At 43.2% G+C, this 24199-nt stretch overlaps 1 protein-coding gene across 4 annotated transcripts in view; it reads left to right on the top strand.

The window, feature by feature from the left end:
* The window catches only part of UBE4B (ubiquitination factor E4B), a 1139522-nt gene that overhangs the window by 692960 nt on the left and 422363 nt on the right, over positions 1-24199 (top strand). For all 4 annotated transcript variants that reach the window (XM_078642268.1, XM_078642270.1, XM_078642267.1 and 1 more), the window contains 3 exons: positions 3991-4226; positions 12986-13112; positions 13428-13572. In XM_078642268.1, the coding sequence (XP_078498394.1) occupies positions 3991-4226; positions 12986-13112; positions 13428-13572 (508 nt within the window). The remainder of the gene's footprint in view (positions 1-3990; positions 4227-12985; positions 13113-13427; positions 13573-24199) is intronic.

The raw sequence follows: 24199 nt of genomic DNA, 5'->3' as shown, positions 1-24199 counted from the left end.
GATAAGTATTTCTTCTCTACTGAATGGATGTCTGAATAAATGTACGGCTGCTGTAGAGGCCTACCACCTCACAGCACTTTAGACGTCCAGCACTAACCATGAAGGAATGAACTAATGGGATCGCACATCACACCTGCTTCATTGGAAATATGGCAGAATCGTTGTAAAGTGGTGGTACTGTAAATGCGTGAATGAAGAGAAGTGTATAGCACACCTCTATGAACCGCCCCATTGATACCATGACAGGATCGCTGGCGAGTTTAGCCACTGTGAATAAATGAATGAAGAATCATGTTTAGAGTCGTTCTTTGAACTGTGCCTTTGTGAATATAGCAGCCTATCCGAGAATGGAGTAAATACGAACAATACCGGTAATAATAATAATAAACATCAGATTCATATTAGCAATGGTAATCATGTTGTACTTGCGTGTAGTGCTTCATGCTGCACTAATGTTTCTAAGGGCTGTAAATTACAGGCACTACAATGTTCCATTCATTCAATGAACAGACTGGCATAGAACAGTTGTGCCACCTGCCCTCTTGAAAATACCATATATTCATGCACACACACACACACACACACACCCACACACACATATATATATGTATATATATATGTATATAGATATAGATATATATATATACAAACACACATGCGCACAATACTCACTAGCTCTATATAAAAGTATACACACAGTCGTATATACAGGTTCTCACCCAGCTGTATATAAAAGTGCTCACCCAGCTGTATATAAAAGTGCTCACCCAGCTGTATATAAAAGTGCTCACCCAGCTTTATACAAAAGTGCTCACCCAGCTTTATATAAAAGTTCTCACCAGGCCTTATTTATATAAGTACTCACCCTGCCGCATATAAGAGTACTCGCCCAGCCTTACACAATAACACTCATCCAGCACTATATAATAGTGCTCACCCAGCTCTATGTACGAGAACTCACCCAACCCTATATACAAATACTCACCCATCCCTATATACAAATACTCACCCATTCCTATATACATGTACTCACCCAGTCCTATATATAATTACTCACCCAGCCCTCTATGAGATTACTCACCCAGCCCTATATAAGAGTACTCACCCAGTTCTATATATAAGTATTCACCCAACCCTATATAAGATTACTCACCCAGCCCTATATAAGAGTACTCACCCAGTTCTATATATGAGTATTCACCCAACCCTATATATTACTCACCCAGCCCTATATATAAGTATTCACCCAGCCCTATAGTAGAGTTCTCACCCAGCCATATATAAGAGTACTCGCCCAGTCCTATATAAGAGTACTCGCCCAGTCCTATACAATAGTACTCACCCAGCACTATATAACAGTCTTCACCCAGTCCTCTGAGCAAATACTCATCCAGCCCTATGCACATATACTCATCCAGCCCTATATACAAGTACTCACCCAGTCCTATATGTAAGTATTCACCCAGCCCTCTATAAGATTACTCACCCAGCCCTATATATGATTACTCACCCAGCCCTATATTGGAGTACTCACCCAGCCCTATTTAAGATTACTCACCCAGCCCTATATATAAGTAATCACCCAACCCTATATAAGATTACTCACCCAGCCCTACATTAGAGTACTCACCCAGCCCTATGTATAAGTATTCACCCAGCCCTATAGTAGAGTACTTACCCAGCCTTGTATATGAGTACTCGCCCAGTCCTATACAATAGCACTCACCCAGCCCTATGTGCAAATACTCATCCAGCCCTATATACAAGTACTCACCCAGCCCTAAATAAGATTACTCACCCAGCCCTACATTAGAGTACTCACCCAGCCCATTATATAAGTTATCACTGACCCTTGCCCTTTAAACCCTGTCCCTGGTGCCTCAAGACCTCTTTCCACCAATGAGATAAATGGTGGCTCTTACTGTATCGGCTCTCGTTGTGCCAGTCTCTCTGCTAAAAGTCCATCGACTTCCCACCAGGGCGCTAACAGAGGCAGGTCCGAGAGCCTTTCAGCGCCGTAGGCTCCGTTTAGCGCTCCCGTGTTGTCGCACAAACCAGTCCTGTCACATTTCTTGAACAGAAAGACACAAAAACAACAAAACACACCAGAACAAATCCTTCAGCCACTCCTCTTGTGAGAAAGGGGTCAGGAGACGGATAATTGAGGGAAGAGATTGTGTTTGTTGTTCTGACAACCTCACTGAGGACAACTTTATCCTGAGGTGGACGGGCGCTGCAGTTCGCCCCTCCCCCCCACAAGACCACTGCCCGACTTCAGAAGAACTCGTTTCATTTAAACGTTTCCTGGCACACCGGAAGTTAAGGATGATGCATACAAATGACCCCACTTACCCACTGTATGCTCTGTTGACAGAAACAAACTGCTTGGTCTGCCGTGGTAGTGCGATGAACAGCAATTCCAGTATCGCACATGTACATAGTACAAAAGCCAAAAAGACTAGTGCTGCCGGGGCATGCTCTTTAAAGTGTCTGCTCGCAGCTTGTAGAAAGTATTTCCCGGCACTAAAGGGCTTACATAGAGCTGCGCACACCGCTAGAAAAAACGAAACTAAGAGCCCGGTGACTGCGATTCCTGCATAGAAAGGAGACATTAAATCAGAGAACTTGCAGGACTTTTCTCTTTGTCGGACGGCCTACTTGGACTTACTTCTGCTGTAAAAGGTTTCTAATCTTTATGGGGCCATGGCCATAAAGATTAGAAACCTTTTACAGCAGAAGTAAGTCGGATGAGCCCGTCCAAGTGGGCCGTCCGACACAGAGAATGTGTACGTCACTGGAAACTCTTTTCCAATGGCTGGCCACCGTTTATCCTAAACTTTGACGCCAGCCAACGGAAAAGAGGGGTGGGGCTTAACCTCGCTAGTGCAAGATACCCAAAAACATAAGATCTCGCCAGCGAGACTGCGCATGTGCGCTGCCTACACTAGCCGAGACCTAAAAAGGTTATTGTGGCACACCCACTTCCAGGACAGAGACTCATGTACACAAGTAACTCTATGAAGGTTACCAACCCTGAACACATGTTGCTACAGCTGAGGAACATTTCTTCAGCACAGTGAATTGATTCCAACCTTTAGCACCCAGAGAATTTGTGCAATTGATACTGAGCGGTTAGGCACCAAATATTTTTGATCCTATGGAGCCATTTTTTCCTGTGGAAATATACTATGGGGTTCTTTTTTAATTGATTCTTGAGCGATGACAAATAGAATGAGTTTAAAGACTACTCAGGGCCTTCAGTTTCCTACCAAAGAGAACCAGTTTCCTAGAAAGGGAGTCTGTTTCTGATTACTCACTGTCCTTCAGTGGTAATGTCCAACACTGAAGGAGACGTCAACATTCCACTTTAACATATCCACAGGAGACCTCAATTCTCATTAAAGTTGAACACAACACAATAAAATACCAATTGCATCTGCGTAGAATAAATACGCTCCTTTATGACCACAGATTCCAGCTTAATGGTGCCAAACCTGAGATCATGTTTTACATATCAAAAACTCATCTAAATATCCCAATTTAAAACTCTTGAGACTGGGAGAAATGTTTTTATAAATTGAAGACAAAAAAACAAGTTGCTGGAGATGACCATATAAAATGAAAACATTTGAGTGTTTCCAGAGAACCATCAGTTTGGAATTTTCTTAAAGCTATAAATATGGGTAGAATACTTTAGTTGCCAAACTATTGTTATATTGTAGTAGCTTTTCCATGTGGATTTCTTCAGTTGCAGTAGTAAAGCACTTTGTACCAGACAGTCATAGTCTTATTAAATTTGTTTATACAACTGTGAAACATGGAATTTGGTGATTGGCAAGCCTAGGGATTGCCCACTGCATCCCACATGGAAAGATCAAAGTTATTTCTCTTTTATTTTTTTCATTTCTTGTTTTAATTTTGTCATCTATATAATCACCTCAGTTCTTTAAGCCACCTTGCTGATCTGCATTACTTTCCTTGCTCCTACAGATACTGCCCTCCAGTCCTTTTCGAGCCTTGCACCCAGGACATTGTGACCTTTATAGTGGTACTACTTTGCAACCAGAATTATATCCGAAATCCCTACCTTGTTGCCAAGCTGGTTGAGGTGATGTTTGTGACAAATCCTTCCATACAGCCTCGAACACAGAAATTTTTTGAGATGATTGAAAACCACCCACTTTCTACCAAGCTACTGGTTCCTTCACTGATGAAGTTTTATACAGGTGAGGTGGGTAGATATTGGTGTGGGTGTGCTTGTGGAGAGAGCTGACAACTTGATATTCTCCTTTATGATTATGATGCACGCTGCAGCTAGATTAACATTTAGTATTCTTTTCTCTCCCAGCAAGCTAATTAATGGCCACCTATGTACTTGATGCATGCAAGCTGTTTTTTCTACTGTCACTTTTTTCCTCTCTTGAGGGCTTGGTTCCTCAGAATGCCAATGTTTATTGGCAATTCACCTCAATATGTGACGACTTTTGAGTTTAACAAATAAACTGTCTACAGGATGAATACTCAAAATGATCAAATAAGAGTGGTGGAATGTAGGAATGTTGAAGCGCTTATCAATCGTCGGAACAAGCTGACATAACATGAGTTGGTTCACCCAGTTCTTTCTGTTATATAGAGTGCAACACTTGGGATGCAAATGTGTTTACTGTATTGGTCGCAGAATATGAAAACCTCATTCAGTGTATATCTCCAAGGCACGTACTACAGCTTCACCTGAAGTGCATCTCCTTTTGCAGCACTAGAAAAGTCTTAGATTTACATGCTTAAATTATCTCCCATTATCAGACCGGGAATCACAGATACTCAATGTTTACACAGCAGTATATGTATAGACTACATTTATATTAAAAAAAGATCCAGGTAGTAGTGGGTCAGCAGGATGGTGGAATATTCTCAAATTAAGAAGGCGGCAATGTCGCCCACTGATGCTCTTAATTCTTGAGTGCTATGGCGACTCCGAAGTATTCAGATGAAAAGCTGGCTGAAAGGCTGGACTCCTCTCGCTCATGACTGGACCTCTCTACCTCTACAGCTGGACAGGCACGTGGGAGATGACTACACTTCACATAGCCATAACCTGCGTAGAATGGGCAGTGAACTGGGCTAAAATTGCATTTGTCTCGGCAGATGAAATCACGCAGACATTTGAGGTGATGGGCTTGAGACCCTTCAACCCCACTGCTTTTCAGGGAAGCAAAACAAAAAGCACCAAAAGCATGAATGGAGCTAATGTGGAAATGCAGAGAATTAAAGGATTGGAAGGGCTGGCAGGTTATAGATAGGGTGGGGGATAGAGGCTTGCATCAGGGATGCACGTGTACGAAGGCTTTGAGGGGTCTTTTCTGATGCCCTTCAGCCCTGAGCATGTAAGGATCTGACAGCAGAGGCCTAGACAGTAAAGGCTTGCCCGGCATTTTCGACATACCAGAAAAGCACGCTTGAAACAATGAGCGTTGTGCAAATGAACGGAAAGGAAGAAAGTAGCTAAAGAGCGAGAAATTGATGTTGACCCCTGCTTTCTGAAAAACGATGAACAACAAACACAGAGGAATCTCTCTATTGGGAGCAGCAACTGTAAAGGAGTAATCCTGTGTACAAAAAAAATCAACCTTACTGTGCATTCATGTGTAAATATGATACACATCAGGAGAACATTGGCTGCATGGCTTTATTAGTCCCCTTGTGCTCAACAGAGGAGTGACTCTGAGAAAGGTTGGAGTTCCCTTACCTTGGATGAAGTTACGTTAGTGTAGCTGCCACAATTCCACATTTAAAACACTTAAATCTATGAGGAAGAGAAGTAATTCAAATGAGGCCGTAGATTGGTTAAGACACTACAATAGGACAGGAAGTCTAACACTGGGACTTACACATGCCTATATCAGGGCCCTAATATAGAAACTCGATACGTGGTGAAATGAGCGCTCCAAAGTCTAGGTTGCAGTCAGTACATTTGATAGATATGTGTAGACGAAGATTCTTTACCTTAGAATTATCCCGAGGTGTCGGACTGGTTCCAGAAATGTTTTCATGAGCAGTTCCCCTGCATGCCGATAGATGTCATCGATCTGCTCCACGTGTCGTCATTTGCGCTGGATGTGTCTTGCGCGGTGCTTATATAGGCGTAACTCCAGTATGCGGACTAAATGTCTTTTCTTTCCACCCCTGTCAGCGCAGATATACGGAGAGAGCTTCCTCTTTAATCAATTTATGACCTTACTTATTTTTTTTACTTCTCTCGCGAGTTTTCCTAGTGTGACAGGAATGTCCTCTAGGAAGGCTGGCTTCAAGCCCTGCGGTACCTGTCACCGACTGATGGACCCGCATCTTGTGTACCTTTGGTGCCTTGAGTACAACTACGATGTTAAGAACAGTGTTGACTGCCTTGCAGGGACCCCGAAGGCCTTGAGGGAGTGGTCCCTCACGCTCTTAGAGGCTTGACGTGTGATGTCCATGAAGGTTTCGATCCCAATCGAGAGGAAGGTCCCCTCTCTGGCTGCAGACCCAAAGTCTTAGTTGCATTCGAAGTTGTCCGGTCACTTCGGTAAGTCTCATATCGAAAAGAAGATTAAGAGGTCGAAGAGGTCTAAGACTTCACCTAGTCTGTCAGCCGACAAGATGGAGCGTCGACATTCGTGGCCTGGCCAGCGCCTGGGTTGGCTCTGCTCAACCTCATGAGTTTTATGATGCCATGCGCCTCCTATTTGAGTGGCCAGCTCCAACGCCTTCTGGCCCATGGGTTCATGAGGGGTCCTTACTGGAGACAAGTGGTCAGCTTTGGCGCCAGTCGGGCACCTTGGATCCACGGATGGATCCAGACCTTCCCCGATGCCAACATGCTGGTTCCAGGCCCCCTTCTGATCGCCGACACAGCGCCAGATATACACCGATTACCTCCCTGACTGGAGCCATGTCTTTCATGCCGGAGCCTGAGCCCCATTCTTATGGGCTAGGACTTTGGGAGGATTAGGAGGGGTCGCTGGACCCTGAAGAATTCTAGCCCTTTGACCCAAACCTAGACTGGTGTGAGTATTTGGGGGAAGCCAGCGGACTGGTTACCTCTCTAAATACTGGCATGCTTTCTCACCCTACTATGGCTATGGAGGAGGGAGCATCATATACAGTGGTGGTGAGAAGGGTGCCCAAGTTCCTTGACCTAAGTCTGCCTTAAATGGCATTCAAGACAAACGTCTTGACAGAGGTGTCCAGATGGGAGTGAACCCCTAAGAACTACTTCTTCCTTGTAATGAAACCCTTACATACTTCTTGCTTGGGACCTTGTCCACGCCCAACACAGGAGCTCCTATGAACAGGACGATAGCCCGTTGCCACTGCACTGCCCCAGGGGTCCCCAACACCCTCGCACAACACCATAGGGGGTGGAGAGATTGGTGGTCCTAGCATCAACCTTCCATGGCCCATTCCCTGTTACACCCCTGGACAGGGAATCCAGGAGGCTGGACTCCTTAAGGAAGATGTTTTCTTTCACCAGCCTGATCCATGAACACCACATGCCTTTTCTGCTGCTTCTCCCACGCTCTGTGGGATACTGTCAAACAAAAAACCACCCCTGGGTTTGGGCTTCCAACAGTAAGGCGAAGCCTCTGACCAATATTATACTTAATAACTGCCAATGCTGTTTCCTCAAAATCAAAAAATAAACAACCATATTGGAATTGCAATGCGGAGTTCATTGAATGACACGCGGAGTTCATTGAATGAAACGCCGTCTTTCAACTCATACGGTGTGCCAAACGGAGTTCTGAGGTGTTCCCTAAACGCCCGCGATGATCGAACCAACGATCGTGAAACGCGACAACAGAAGGTTCCCCATTCCGCACACACTGCAGCGCTTTGAGTGGTTGAAAGAGATTGTCAAGCGTCGAGGCTCTCAAAACAGGCTTAAATAAGACAAGCATTTCAGTCCTCTATAACTAACAGGAGTTCGAAACGCGTAGACCATTTCAGTTTCAAGCCATAAGATTACCAAACAGATAAAAACATTAAGGAATACATACTAATTGGTTCAAAAAAAGTTTCTATGGCTGTGTAAATATTGCTGAGGTTATATCTAAATTGTTTTGTAAAGAAATATTTGTTGCTATGTATGAAAGAGAGTGGTGTGTGAATGTTTGAGTAGGGTGAATGATAAAATGTCTAATCATGTAAACAATTTTGTTCTAATGTTTCTAATGCTTCTGTTGTAATATGAAATGAGAAAATGTCAAATTGAAAAACTTAATGAAAAAATCATTTTTTTGAGATATGATAAAAAATAAATAGATTCATTTCGACTAAATGAGAAGTCTGGTACCCGTGTTGTGTTAAATTCCAATATGGTTGTTTAATTTTAGATTTTGAGGAAACAGTATTGGCAGTTATTAAGTTTAATACTGTGGGATACTGTAGCGTAGTTGCTGCCGAAGGGCCCTGGAGCAGCCAGGGCCATCCTCTCCCAGGCTCTTGCTGACTGGCGAGATGTAGCCAAGTTCACCTTCAGATGTGGACTGGATACCACTGACTTGCTGGGCAGAGCATTTCCATCTATGGTAGCCTTACGGCGCAACCCCTAGCTGAGGACAACTGGCTTTTCCAGGGATGTCCAAGCATCACTTATGGACATGCCCTTTGATGGCTCCCGTCTCTTCATAGATAAGGCAGATAAAGTGCTGGAGCACTTTAAGGGCAGAAGGACAGCCAGGTCCTTGGACCTTTTCATGGTCCCTTGTGACCCCCCAATCTGCCTTTCGCTCCTTGTGTGGCCTCGGAAGGGGCTTCCAGCTGCATCTAAAGCCACCATGGTGCGCAAGCTTCCCAGCCTCTGCGTGGCCGAGGATGCGGTCCTACAGACTTTGTGAGTAAGGTAGCCAGAGGTCCCCCCATGCCGCAGCCTTCTAACACTTATAGTCTGACCTCTTACCATCATGGGCACCTAGTGGGCAGCAGGATTCACCAACACCTGCCCCACTGGATGTCTATAACATCAGACCAATGGGTTCTGCAAAATGTCCTGAGGGGCTACTCCCTCCCCTTTGAGACTGCTCTGCCGCTCCAACCATGCCACCTGCATGACCATGCCACCTGCATGCGACAGGCTGTTGGAGGACCATATTTCTTTGCTCTGTCAGGAAATGACGGCTCTCTTGGCCAAGGGAGCCCTAGAGAGGGTGCCAATGCCAGAAGTAGGTTATAGTTGCTGTTCCCGCTACTTTCTGGTGTCCAAGAAGGACGGATACCATTGTTCTATCCTTGGTGTGCGTCCTTCAATTTTGTTCTGTAAAATGGAGAAGTTCAAAATGCTCATGGTCTCTCAAGTCTGTCCTGGACCCAGAGGACTGGATGGTAGCGTTGGACCTGCAGGATGCATACTTCCACAGTCCTGTCCTGCCTGCGCACGTGTATTACCTGTGGTTCATGGTGGACCAGAAGCACTTTCAGTTTGCTGTGCTCCCTTTTGGACTCACTAGCGCCCCTCAAGTGTGCACCAAGGTGATGGCGGTGGTTGCAGCTCATCGGCAGAGATCAGAGTTCCCAGTCTTTCCCTATCTCTACAACTGGCTGCTGAAGGCGGACTCGCCCCAGTCTGTCGTCTCCGACCTCTAGACTACGGTGGACCTCCTGCATTTGCTGAGGTTCCCTATCAACGTGCTTAAGTCACACCAGACTCCCTCTCAGAAACTCCCTTTCATCTGACTTGTTTTGGACACGGTGCAGTTTCAGACCTATCCTCCCGAATGGCAAGTCCAGGATATTTAGGCTGTGATACCGATGTTTCACCTTTTTTCCTGGATTTTGGTGAGACTGGCTCTGAGGCTGCTTGGCCTCATGGCCCCCTGCTTTCTGCTGTAGGGGTGGGATCGTGGACCCTTTGTCAAAAGGCCCTACGTCTCTGGACTGGATTGGGACTTGAGGGCATTTCCCTGGTGGGTCAACACCTGACAGGCCCTTTGGACATCAGGGCGGGCGAACTCAGCCGCAGATACCTGGCGCAACACGAATGGTGTCTCCATCCGGAGGTGATGCTAGGTCATTTTCAGCAGTGGGGAGAGCATTAGTTAAATCTGTTCGCCACTGCAGAGAACGTGCAATGTCAGCAGTTCTGTGTACTGGCTTTCCCAAGGCGGCTTTCGCTCTGAGACACTTTTTATGTTGAGTGGAACTCAGGCATCCTATACACCTTTCTGCCCATACCACCCATGCCCTGAGTCCTCAAGAAGACCAGGAACGACAGGGTCCAAGTCATCCTTGTGGCTCTGGCCTGGGCTCGTAGAGTTTCATATTCTGAGCTGCTAAGCACTTTTCATTGGTCCTCCAATCAGGCTGCTCCATTGGGAGGACACCTAACTGTAATTTACGGATAATTCACTCTAAATACTTACAGCAAATATATCACACTCCCCTTCAACTGTACTGTTATGGCCTGAGAGTCGGACAGATGCAAACGAAGCTGACGCAGGAGGCTGGTTTCATTCATCTCGCAAGGGATTGTCCCAGACTCAGTGAATTTTGGGTGCTGGTCACACAAGCCTTGACAGGCATAATGTTGGAGACAGTAGATTGCTCTCCTGGAATTTGCTTACTGGGGTTGGTGAAGCATTTAAAACCAGAAAATAGGTGGCTGGTGCTGATCGCATTATTACTGGCCAAGAGGAAAGTAGCACAAACATGGGACAGTAAAAGGGTGCCGAACTTCAAGCACTGGATACAAGATTTGGTGTTTTGCCGAGACCAGTTGGCATTCTATGCCGAAGAACTTCCGACACCCTCTAGACCTAAGGATGTATGGTCCCCACTGACAGCCTATCTACTGTCTAGCCCTCAAGATGGTACAGGTGACATAGGGTCACCCTAGAAATCTTTGTGATGTAATGTATGAGGATATGGATTATTGTACTTCATCTGTTGTGCGATATTAGACTGTAACTGCAAGGTATGCGCATGTCACACGGGGGTCATGTTGCGTGTAATACACACTGCTGTATGTATTTTTCTTGAAAATCAAAAAAAAAATTTAAAAAACTAATCAGATGGATACAAACTAATGTTTTTTTTCTCTAAACAAGTAGCAGTCTCAGTTAAATGTAATGCATAAAATATGATCAGAGGTGAATAGTTAACCAACTCATTGGGCCACCAGTCTAAGCTCCTAGAAGAAGTACCAAAAATGAGAATTGGCATTCAGGCTGCACCCAAACATACAGGGTCGCTGTATTGATTCTGATGGATAGTCCTCTTCCCATTTAACACAAGGATAGGTGTGTGTCATCAGCAAAAATCTAAAGGCGAAAGCAAAACTGAAAGTTGCTAGAATGCAACATAGATGATAAAAAGCTTAAAAGTGGCTGGCTATATCAAATCTTAAAAGTGAAGTCTCATATATTGTTTACGGTCTACTGCTTTTGGTCTATGCACCAGATGCCCCAAATAAATGAACAACTTGCTAAATGACTACAGCGCTCGAGTCACCTAGATAAAGTGCCAAGAAGCTGAAAACACCAAAGTTGCATATGTTTTAGCTCAATATGACATTTTCACTTTTTGGCCTATTGTGAGCTGCTGGAATTGTACTTTGCCTTGTGCTGTGGAATTATTTTGCTTTTCAGTGTACAGAACTGAGTAAATGTTCGGTGCAATGATGCAAATATAGTAGTAAAGCCACAAGTAACTGATGATGGTGATAGCTATACTTGTTAAAGCTCAGATGCAATGTTCATTAAAGTAGTTGAATCTTTGTTTGTTGTACCTGTTATAACAAAACAATGCCTGTGCAGATTTCTGGGAAAAGCTTTATAATTATAATTTTTTTTAAAAATATTTGTATTAACATTTTTTCTCATTATAGCACCGAAACAGTGATCACCAGTGAGATACATAAGCATGTCCCAATAAACAGCAGCAGCAGCATATGCAATCAGCAGCAAAGAAGGGTCAAACAATGTTGTGATGGGTCAGCGTAGTGTGGACGACCCCACCTTTCCCATCGAACCATATACCCGACCTCGCACTATCATTGCGAGGCAGAGAGCAGCAGTCCATAGTATCGAAGCCAAGGTTTCCATATTTTCCAGAACTTCTTAGGGCAGCCCCGTGTTTTGTATGTTGTCTTCTCCCCTAGCATATACATGTCCATGCTTTTCTTCCACCCGACAAGAGATGGTCTCTCTGTGGCCCCCCATGCTTTATAATTATTTTAAAACAATTTCACCCCTCCCACTGACCCTTTAGACTTTGGCACTGAACCTTTATCAAATAGATCATGACTGATGGCAGTACTTGCTAATCATATTAGGGAAAGCTTTCCAGTTGCAAAAATAGCTAATTGTTCAGTGGGCATCATTCTTCCCCCTTGCAGTGTCTTGTTTTAAGTTAGTCATTTAACACTTTAAAGTGCTGTGCCACTGTTCGTATACTGACCAGTCCCTTGGACATTCTATGCTTCTGTTGCAATATAAATGATATTGTATCACCAGCTGTACCTTCTAATAATGATGCAAGCTACAGAGGAGCTTCAAGACCGTATGAAGGCACAAGTTTTTTAAATGAGCATTCATCTGAGGTGACTATCCTCATAATGTTGATGTACATTATTCAGTAAAAGCAGTCAAAGCCAAATTTATACTACTGCAAACTGTATGTTGCTGAACCATAGAGTTTGATGTACTAGCCAAAAGTGGAACTGTAGCTCCAGGATCACGAATAGGTTGTAGTAAGTTATTATTTTTGACAAGCAATAAAAACTGTTTAAAAAAACAAGAGACTAGCCATGTTACATTCTTTTTACATGTGTTTTGATTATGGAAATCACCTGTGATGAAAAAATGAAAAATATTTAGCCCACACTATAAGTCTATAACGCATAAAGGTGCAGTGTATGATTTTAATGCATGTTGTCCTATGTAATTAATACTCTACAAGGATTTGCGTAGAGCTTCTAATCCTCGTGATCTTGGTATCCTGGTATTTTTAGATGTTGAACACACCGGAGCAACCAGTGAATTCTACGACAAGTTTACAATCCGCTACCATATCAGCACCATTTTCAAGAGCCTCTGGCAGAATATTGCACACCATGGCACCTTCATGGAAGAGTTCAAGTGAGTTTAAAACCATGCAACTTTCAACCTGCACCACCAAACTGGTGTTCTGCTGACATCCCATTCATTTATTTCCCTAATCTTAAACTACATCTACTATGAATCGTCCCCTGTCCCTGCAGTTCTACCATTTCTCTTGCTGTCTTTCCCAAATCCTACAAAAATGTCCTGCCTTCTCCACGCTCTCCTCCTGATCTTGCTGTGCCAGTCTACCTGTCCCACTAAGAGCTGTTTGCTAGCCTGTGCTTTCTCCCTTCCCTATTGCCTGCATTTTACGTTTCCTGGCACAGAGATGAAATTATTACCTTATTGCAGCTCCGGGAAGCAGTTTGTCCGCTACATAAACATGCTAATCAACGACACAACTTTCCTCCTGGATGAGAGCCTGGAATCTCTGAAGAGGATCCATGAAATGCAGGAGGAGATGAGGAGCAAGGAACACTGGGACCAGCTGCCCCGGGTGAGATGTAGTGAGAGGCATACTCTATGAAGAATACGTAAATATGGGTTGCAACTAAGGTATTCATGGAAAGGACAGATAGTGTGAGCCCTGTATACCAGTTTATCATTTCTAGGTGTGGGTCGTCGATGAGTTTTAGAATCATCTAATTTATATGGTCACATGCATGGGATGGACAGGCTGGTAAGGTTTGATTCAGCAGTATGTATGCCTGGGATTGTCAGTCTGGCTGAGGCCTAGATTCCTTGTGAGCATATGGTAGCATGCTTGTGATGGACTGATTGGTTTTGTCCAGCATTCTCCCTCTGGCTATGAAGGACCGTTTTGTTGTCCAGTTTGTCTTAGCCTTTAATTCCTTGTATCAGTAGTTACCATTCCTGTGTGAGCTATTTTTTGGGAATTCTAAATTCTCTTTTTCCTCTCTGATTTCATGACTGTGATGAAAACCCTGGTAGGGACTGCTTCCACTATTTGGTAGCATCCAGTTTTAAAGAGCAGGTACCAAATAACATTGAATTTAAAGATTGTTTATTTGCTTTGAAATGGAGCATAGCCACTCTATTTTGAGAGGTTTGCCTGGGCCATAGAGCTGGTGCACTCAACAGTAGTGTGGTAAGGAAGGGTGTGGCTGGTTCGTGGTTCTTGATATGTTTGTAAGTGTATTCTGAAGTAATGCAGTTCCCGTATACATTTACACATAATCGAGAGGCAACCAAAACAAGTGTTAAAAACATAGTCTCAATATGGGGCGATATAAACAATACAAATGAATCCTCTGTTGTGTGTACTGTTTTTATTCGTGCTTATCTTCACAAGTGAAAAGAAAACAAACAGCAAGGGCATTTCACCAGTACAAGGCTTCTTCAGGGCTGCAAACATGCCAAGAACACCAATATAAATACATAAAATAAAAGTTGTGTATCAAAACTAAGAATATTCCAAACCACTTCAAATGTTTCTTTAAAAAGGCACAGAATCTAAAACCATTAGGGCAACGCAATATACATTTTAAAAACATGTAATTACACAACAGAAACAAATTCATAAACAAAAAGCTAATTTTGTGACAGACCAGAGACTTATGTACATTTTAATAAAAATTACTCCAAAACCCAGCAACCAAGGGGACAGATCAATCAAATACAAAATTTACATCTGAGCCCAGGTCAACACACTCCTAAACATGACAAGATATATATATATCTCAAATCCTATGCAAAACAAGGATGACAACGCCATGTCTTTCACCAACCACAGTTTTTTTTGTCGGCTGTTGTCAGACGCGTTTCGCCTGCATAGCAGGCTTGTTCACCAACAAGGTAATAAAGTTTTCAACCATTTTAAACACACCACATTACGTGTCACGTGAACTACAAAACAATAAATACTGAAGACAAGACTGGTAGTTTCTCATAACAAAGCCTGTTTGTCTTTATACAATATAACACATTAATATTGTTTCCTTGAAACGCGGCGTTGAATTTGCATTAAAAATCAAATTTTGAAATTTAAACTTCATGAATAACCAAAATCTTACCACAATAGTGTCAATATAATTGGTACCCAAATACAGAGTCCATCATAGACACTTGCTGCCGTTTTAGACCAAACCGAGTATCCAGCCCATGTGACACGTAATGTGGTGTGTTTAAAATGGTTTAAAACTTTATTACTTTGTTGGTGAGCAAGCCTGCTGTGCAGGCGAAACGCGTCCGACAACAACAGCCGACAAATCTGTGGTTGATGAAAGACATGGCATCGTCGTCCTTGTTTTGCAAGGAATTCGAGATGTAAATTGGACCGTGCTTGAGAGGTCCCACGATACGACGCACCCTCTGGTTTGGAGCAGCGGTGGGTTAAACTCTAACAATCGAGTGTTGATATATATATTAGTGCTGCTGCGCAAGAAAGAGCCTGCACCACAGGAATATTGATTTATTAGCCTAGCTGATGCGTTTCGACCTGTCTGGTCTTTGTCAAAGACGCTATCCCACCATGAAAGTGCTCTATTTTCTCTAAACAAAAAGTGACAAACAATGATAAACATGGAAGAGAGACTCGTGGGTATTCCTTCTGTCGAATGTATTTTCCATGGGAAAACAGACTGGTTCAAATAAATTATCACTAGATCATAAAACGTATATTTAACAGTTTCATTATTTTCTGCAAACTAATTAATACTCCTTCTGAAATTAATGTAACTTAATACAGCTGCTCCTATAAATAAGAGCGATCAAAGAGCACTTGTGCACTTAGGATAGTCTTTTTGAGAATTTTGACTATGGCAATGATTGTTGTTCTTTGACATGTGAGCTGTGTTTTTGAGGAAGAATGCACACAGATTAATGTTTTTGTTTTGTTTTCGACTATTACTAAGCTTTCTTTTTCTTTCTAACACTTTATTTAATGTTTTCACAATTATTACTGATGGATTTTGGAACTATATTGTGGGATTAGTCCTGAGGGACATCAGCAGATTGGGTTTACGCCACTTGACAACAGTATCAAATTACTATAGAATGTCACATGACATAAAAATTTCTTTTTCTGTAATCAATACAATTAACATTTGAGCATAATGATATCGTACCCGGAGGAATATGGCACTGGCCTGGTTTTTGATCGCTTGTATTTATTATTGCTTGTCAAATTTTAGTTTAAAGAAAATAGAGCACTTTCATGGTGGGATAGCGGCTTTGACAAAGACCGGACAGGTCGAAACACGTCAGCCAGTGTAATAAATCAATATTCCAAGATTCCTGGAGTGCGGGCTCTTTCTTGCGCAGCAGCGCAAGCTTTTGACATTTGTACATGGGTCCTTCACCCGTTCAGCCCACACCAACCCCGTCTGGTGGACGAAGTCGGAAGAACTGCAGGTAGCAGTTCATGAGTGTGTGTATATATGTATGTATATATATATATATATATATATATATATATATATATATATATATATATATATATCCCACCAAAGAGTGAATGTAAACAATAATAGACAGACACAAAGACAGAAGGATTACATTTATTATGTTGCACGACAGTTGCGTATAAAATCTTTGAGATGTGTGTGACGTTCTTTCCCTTTCTTTGGTGAGTTTCCTTATGGTCATTTCTATTCACATGTATGGTGCAAAACCTTATTCTGATTTTTAAAATATCGGATTGAGATGTTTTGTTTAGCTGCATGAATTGACTTGACAATATGCTGGGGCGGAGCATCCGTGCAGTTCTGGGTGCTTGGCTATTTACTGTTGTTTTTTGATCTAGCTTTGATACTCTATTGCTAGATGCCCAAAGCAGTTCCTGCTTTGTGAATTACACAACCGTATTTAAGAACATGGGTGAGTGAGGATACCGCCTACACTTGGTACTTATAGACGGCAGATACTAGCCCTTTACAGGGTTTTTATGGTGTGTTCTGAAGTGTGTGACCACACAAGGGCAAGTATGGTGCACGTATAATACGCTTGTTTATGCGTCTGCATGCATATGCCTATTGGATTTACTATCTTGACCACAGAAGGGCATGTATAGTAACACTACTATATGCTTGTTTGTGTCTGCATGCACATGCCTATCGGATTTATTATCTTGTGGCGGTGTAACACACAGGTGTTAATTGTGGATTGTAAGCATTAGTCCCTTTGGGAAATTTAAGATTTTGGTGCAAATGGTATGTTTTCAAGTGCCTCCCTGCCCAAAGCTTTCTTATAATAAATGGAATACCAGCATTTGTAAAGCTCATAGCTACCTCCGGAGGGGTGTTGTAGCGCTGGGGGCCGTCGGAAAGATTAAGCGAGCTATTGCCCAGAGTCACAAGGTGCTTGGTTAACCTGCCACCGGCAATTGAACCATGAGCCCCTGTGTTCCGGAGTCAGCCAACCTGGCCGCTGCACCACACCTCTTCCCTTATTGTGAGAGTACTTTTGACCATGTGTCTGTGCTCTCACTCATTTGACATACTTCCTCGTATTTTATTCCGCTCTAGTTAAAATACAATTTTTTTGGATTCCTGCTTTGAAGATTTGAAATGAGATTGGCTACATGAACTGCACATCTTTACCATCAGGTACTATATATGGCTTCATTTGGATCCCCTGCCAGTCAATTTGTGGGAACATTTTCGAGCTGTGATGTATTGTTCCGTTCTTTTATTCACTGGGGGTGCTTACTCCACTACTTTTTTCCCCTTCTTTGGTTTTTGATATGAGATTAGGTAATATATAACTGAATAACATATTATGTTTTCACCTTGTAGTATAGATATTTTTGGATAATTGGGTTGTTCTGTGACGTTGTGGACTAAAATTGGCGACCATTGCAATACACTCTTCTTGGGTAAGAATGCGATACTAAACACTTTCAGACACTGTGGACTATGGCCTTTTGCACATCCGTTACACGGTATTTGGGTTTCTTTTTATTTCTTGGGATTTTCATGATGCACTGTGCAGGTTTGGAGTTATGTTTTCATTGATATATTACTATCTTAATAAGTGCACTCTTTGTCTTTTTTATATCAAGTTTGTCCGTTTATTATTGTTTACACTCATTCTCTGGTGGTTTTCATATTTATAGCTTGTGTCATGTTCGTGAGTGTGTTGACTAGGGCTCGGATGTAAATGTTGTCTTTGATTGATCTTTCTCCTCGTTTGCAGGGTTTTGGCATAATTCTTGTACATAAGTCTGTGGTCTATCACAAAATTGTATTTTTTTGTTTGTGAATGTGTTTCTCTTGTGTAATTACATGTTTTTACATTGTATTTTGGGTTGTTCTAATGGTTTTAGATTCTCTGACTTTATAAAAAAACATTTAGAGTGGTTTGGAATGACGTTCGTTTTGATATGCAATAGTTATTTTATGTATTTATATTGGTGTTCTTGTCATGTTTGCAGCCCTGAAGAAGCCTTGTACTGGTGAAACATGTTTGCTGCGTGTTTTCTGCTCACTTGCTTTGTATTGTTTATATTGGCCCATATTGCAACTATTGTCTGATTACGATGGCGGTGAGACTGCCACCATCAGGCAGGTGGTGGTGGTGGTCCCACCACCATCAGACCCTGCAGGTACGTCTGGCGGACAGATGTTGGGCGAGCGGAGGGACCAACCGCCACGGATCAGAGCCCGTCGAACTGTCGGAGGGAACCATCGAACTGTCGGAGGGACTGCAATCCCTACAATAGTGGTAGTGCCTACTCTGGCACCACTGTAGGGATTACAATATCCCTTTCTACGGGCATTTCATGGCGGTTAATCCGCCATGAAAAGGCAGACAGAACGTTACTTTGGGGGCCTCTAGCAGGACCCCCTGGTACGGGTTCTGGCGGGCACCTATGGTGTCCCCATAAACATCTGTGCACCGTGTGGCTGGCGCCGCATGGTGCCTGCCACACAGTGCATAGATGTCCACGAACATGCCTTTTAGCAGTGAGGCTTGTGCTGCAGCCCCTTTTCAGGCCGTGGCACAATGCTCATTGCTAAGAGGCATGTTTCCAACCGCCACCACGGCGCTCAGTTCCTAATTTGCCTGGCTGGACCGCTGACTCCCTGTCGGCCGGTCGCAATCCCCACAGGATTACGGTTTGACACTCATCAGACCGCCATCATAATCAGGCTCTAAGACATCGGTAATATTGGTAAAAAGGAAAATAAAACTACATTTGTTCAATTAATACCTGTTCGAGGCATATGAGCTGCAGATCTCACACTAAGTATTAGATCGCCACCTAGTGTTGGGCTCGGATAATTGCATGTTGTCGTCTTGGAAGAAGTCTTTATAGTCACGAGATAGGTGACCCCTCCCTTGGATGATAGTGCGCATAGGTATCGACTCCATCGACGCCATCCTTAGATTATTTTTTTCCACCACAGGGTTCGGATGCAACTTTTCCGTTCCGGTTCTAAACCTACTTTCTAAGTAGTTCGACGCATCAAAAACCTTACTTAAACTCTTCTAAACAACTTTCGACATCAAGAACCATCGACTCTATCTCATCAGCTCGATTCCGGTCGTCGACGCGGGCCGTTGGGCCTATCCACGCCGTGAGCCTACACCTCATGTAAAGGACACCGTTCAAGAAATGCCCCCAGTGTGAAGCACAATTCCCGTACAGTGACCATCACAATGTCTGTAACCTGTGCTCATCACCTGAACACGACAAGTTGAGCTGTCCACCCTGTGCTTCCTTTCAATCCAAGAAGACCATTCAATATCGAAGGGCCCGTCGACACATCATGCAGAGATCAGCTCCGGAACCGGAGGACATCTACGACGAGGGTCCAGATGTCCCCAAAGAAGATTCCAAAGATCTCCAAATCGTATCTGGGGCAGATGACTCTGATGACTCCATACCTTCGGGTCAACGCGTGAGTACTACTGCACCTGCCCCAATCCCAACACCTAAATCGAAGGCAAAGGTCAATACTCTGCCTCTGGGGCCCAGTCGAGACCGAAAAAATACTTCAGAAGCCCTGCCTTCGAGCCCGGCTCCGAAGATGATACAAAAGCCTTCCGGTAGCTCAGGATCAAGCAAACCGCATGTGCAGATACCACCAGCTTCCTCGGCACCAAAACCGAAAGAAGTCCCGGTTCCGAAAACCACTCTGAAACCATCGACTTCGAGAGACCGAACGGCTCCCAACATAATAAAGCCTGTTTATGACGCTTCCAAGCCCACGAAACCAGCTTCGGTCCAAAGCCAAGATCTTCGAAGCCAAAAGCTACGTCAAAGGACTCTGAAACAATTCCTAAGGCTCAGGACAAAGAAAAGAGACAACCACGATCGGAACCGAAAAAATCTGCACCGAAAGCAGTTCCTGAAGATGAGCTTTTTCACCCTGATCCTGCACAGAAAAAGATCTATATTGACCCAAAAACAGGACATGTCTCTACTGACAGGAAGAGGAAATTAGATACAGCAACTCCACCTGTAGTGCCTGTAAAAAAGGACTGTGCAACATCACCTATGCGCCCTTCTTCTCCTATACCTCCCTCTATTCCACCTCCTCTTCCTTCACCTCCTCCTATTCATTTTTCACCACAACATACACCTCCTCATAATAGTGATGATGATGACATTATGGGGGGAGGAGACAACCCAAATGACCCTTTTACCTACCCAACAGATCCACCTGACTGGGAGTACCCAATCCCACCTGATATCACACCAGATGTACCAGATATCCCTGACCCACATACATACCCATCCAAACCATCACCTCCAGAATATAATATTGGGTTTGGACACTCAATAATAGAGCTGCCATCCATCATGGGGTCACAAAGCACTCAGATGAGGCAGAAGAATATATCCTACTTGACATTTTTTAGCAATCCCAAAAGTCACTTCAGATATTACCTATGATTAAAAGGGTTATTAAGCATGCACCAGAAGGGTTTAAAGATCCTGTACGTGCTAGGATCATAGACCCTAGGTTAAAGAAATGAAATATAGGCCTGCTCCTGGAGATCCTGTCTACATTAAGGGACAACTGCCTTTAGATTCCCTTGTTGTTTCAAACTCAAGAAAACAAGCAAACTCCCAAACAGGTGAAGCGCCACCTCCTGATAAAGAAGTTATATCAAAAGTTTTACCTCCGACACCATAGATCAAACAAACTTATTTTTAGATCAGAAGTCCTTTTAATTGACTCTGTAAATCTTATTGCTTTTTTTCTTTTCTTTTTGTTCACTTTTTTATAAAAAAAGTTAGCTGTGCTCACGATCTATACAGAGTGATTCGTCAAAGTTTCATGCATCCAGTTTTGCACATGAAATGTACATCAAATAAAATTTACAGAATGTGAAAACAAATTAATCCATTGAAATCATAAATACTAAATCAAGACATTTACATACACATTTATATACTCAAATTCAGGTCCTACTCATTTGCTAGAATAGCGTTATTGTTTTCTTTGCACTTCTTATTAGTTGGTCCTATTGGAGTTCAGTGTCTATTATTTAAAACGATATACTGGAGAGCTCATACAATCTGGCTCCTATGTGTTTCTATAGATGTTGTCGTCCTAGTATATTGTGCTCTAATCCTCTGTTAAGAATGCCAACGCATTTCGACCTTGGTGGTTGTGGGCCTCTTATTTAATAGAAGGTCTTCATCAGGGCGTAGTATGTGTTGCGTAGGACAGTTTTTTTCTTTTTCTATTCGTATTCCGTACCGCTGGTTATGAAGGGAGGGAAGTTATTCTTTAGATGAGGTGATGTCTTTTTCTCCAGGTTCAGCGGGGTTTGTAGCCAGTCGTTTTTGTTCAGGCTGATTACTTCTTCTCTTTGTGAGGAGGTTATTGTATTTGTCAACTTTTTAAAGTTGATGCGAATCCTCTTCTGGATGTTCGTTTCTTTCCTTGTAGCACGGGCAGTTTATTTCTTCCTATTCCTTCTCCATTTGCTCGGCGTCTGACATCATTGCAGTGCGCTGAGATCGTGAGCACAGCTAACCTTTTTTTATAAAACAGTGAACAAAAAGAAAAGAAAAAAAGCAATAAGATTTACAGAGTCAATTTAAAGGACTTCTGATCTAAAAATAAGTTTATTTGATCTATGGTGTCAGAGGTAAAACTTTTGATATAACTACTTGGTCTTGATTCTGGCCTCTGACGACCTCAAACGAATCACTCCCCTTTATTTGATATCCAACCTCCTGATAAAGAGGCAAAGATAATAGACGCTTCAGGTAAAAGAATAGCTGCCCAAGCAAGTAACACATGGCGCATAGCTAATACACAAGCCCTCCTCGCAAGATACGACAGGGCTCCTTTTGATCAGCTAGAAACACTCTTACAGCACCTACCTGACCAATATAAGGCACATGCTAATGACCTTATTCAAGAAGGGAAGTTCATTTCTAATGCTTCTATCAAGTGCGCACTTGATGCAGCAGACACTGCTTGTAGAGCAATGAACACTAATGTCCTCCTTAGACGCCATGCATGGCTTAGGATCTCAGAATTTAAGCAAGAGGTGCAAACCACCATATTAAATCAGCCATTTAACCAACAACAGCTTTTTGGCCCAGCTGTACAGACAGCACTTGAAGAAATGAAAAAGGACACTGATACTGCCAAATCTATGAGAGCTTTGCAGTCACCACAAACAAGAGGCTCCTTTCGTCGCTCCTTCTATAGAGGGGGCTCCAAACAAGTTGGAGCAGACAATTCTGCTTTCTTTAAAAGCAATACGCAAACATCCTCCAAAAGGGGATATTTTAGAGGAGGCTACAGAGGCAACAACATGGAAGAGGTCGAGGCAATAACAACAATCAAACCTCTCCCACCACAAAACAGTGACTTCCTTCCGCTCCCCCAACAGCATTCCACTCCTGTAGGGGGGAGACTAACACAGTTCCTACCTGTCTGGAATTCTGTCACCACAGACAAGTGGGTAAGACAGATTATCCAGTGTGGCTATGAAAGACTGGGCTATTTAAGGCCCAGCGGTGCCAGGGGACAACACCTAGAACCTTCGTGGGATACCTGTTCTGGCGCACTAAAGACAGAGACACGGGACACTTCCTTGTGCGTCAAAGATCAGGGTTTATTACTGCAGGGAGGCAAAAGTCACAAGAAGTACAACAGAGTGTAGGTTCTGAGAGTCTGCTCCCTTTGCATATGTGAGTCGCTCTCTTTTATACAGGATTTTGTCATTGCACAATATGTAAGCAAAAGGTTACAACTCATTTCCCACAGTAAAGTTCAAAGGATCGCTTTCATGTATTCAGAGCACCGGAACATAATTACATTAACATCACCAGTTCCAACTGTAAAAGCACATCTTCCCACCATTAGGTACATTCCACTTGAGTTGTAAATAAACAAGAGGAAGAGACAAGAACAGCTGCGAGGAAGTCAGACAACAGGGAAGAGGGAGTGTGAGGATAATATTGGATGCGTAATCGTAGCCTAAAAGGACTTGATCCCAGCACGTGCGAGGCTGAAACAATAGACCGGCACGGCAGGATCACCTCCGAGCGGAGACAACTGCTTTAGCAGTGTCCTCCCCCTACTCATAAAAGACGCATGAAAAGGCATATGCTTCTTCCGTGAAGCTTGGGAACAAAAGGGGTCACGATGCGGACAGTTGCCTGTTCGCTGACTACGTGAGGGCAAGAAACAAAATGGGTGCCGTATCTAAAATGGAACCCGAGCGTCCATTTGAAGAAACCTGTAATTGTAAGGAACTCTTCTGAGTAGTATGGCGAAAACGCGTACACTTACACAACTCGTCATTTACGGTTCATTGATACCCCATTCGTCCATATTCGGCGGTGCCCAAAACGTCGTAACGATTTTTACGGAACCTCAGCTACAGCCTAGAACTTACTGCTACCCCTCCACATATACCAACCCAGACAGCGTCCAATGTCTACAGAACATCTTACGCTGCTCAAACAAGAGGTTCTATCATTGCTTCAAAAGGACGCAATAGAAATAATCCCATTACATCATCAAGGAACAGGGGTTTACTCGCTGTACTTCCTAATACCCAAGAAGGACGGGACACTAAGACCAATTCTAGACCTCAGGCCCCTCAATCTGTATATACACTCAGATCATTTTCATATGATCACTTTACAACAAGTGCTCCCATTGTTGCAACAAGGCGATTTC

This window comes from Lissotriton helveticus, chromosome 5_1 (genome assembly GCF_964261635.1).
Source record: "Lissotriton helveticus chromosome 5_1, aLisHel1.1, whole genome shotgun sequence".
Classification (NCBI taxonomy): Eukaryota; Metazoa; Chordata; class Amphibia; order Caudata; family Salamandridae; genus Lissotriton; species Lissotriton helveticus.
This window is presented reverse-complemented; position numbering and strand designations above follow the sequence as displayed.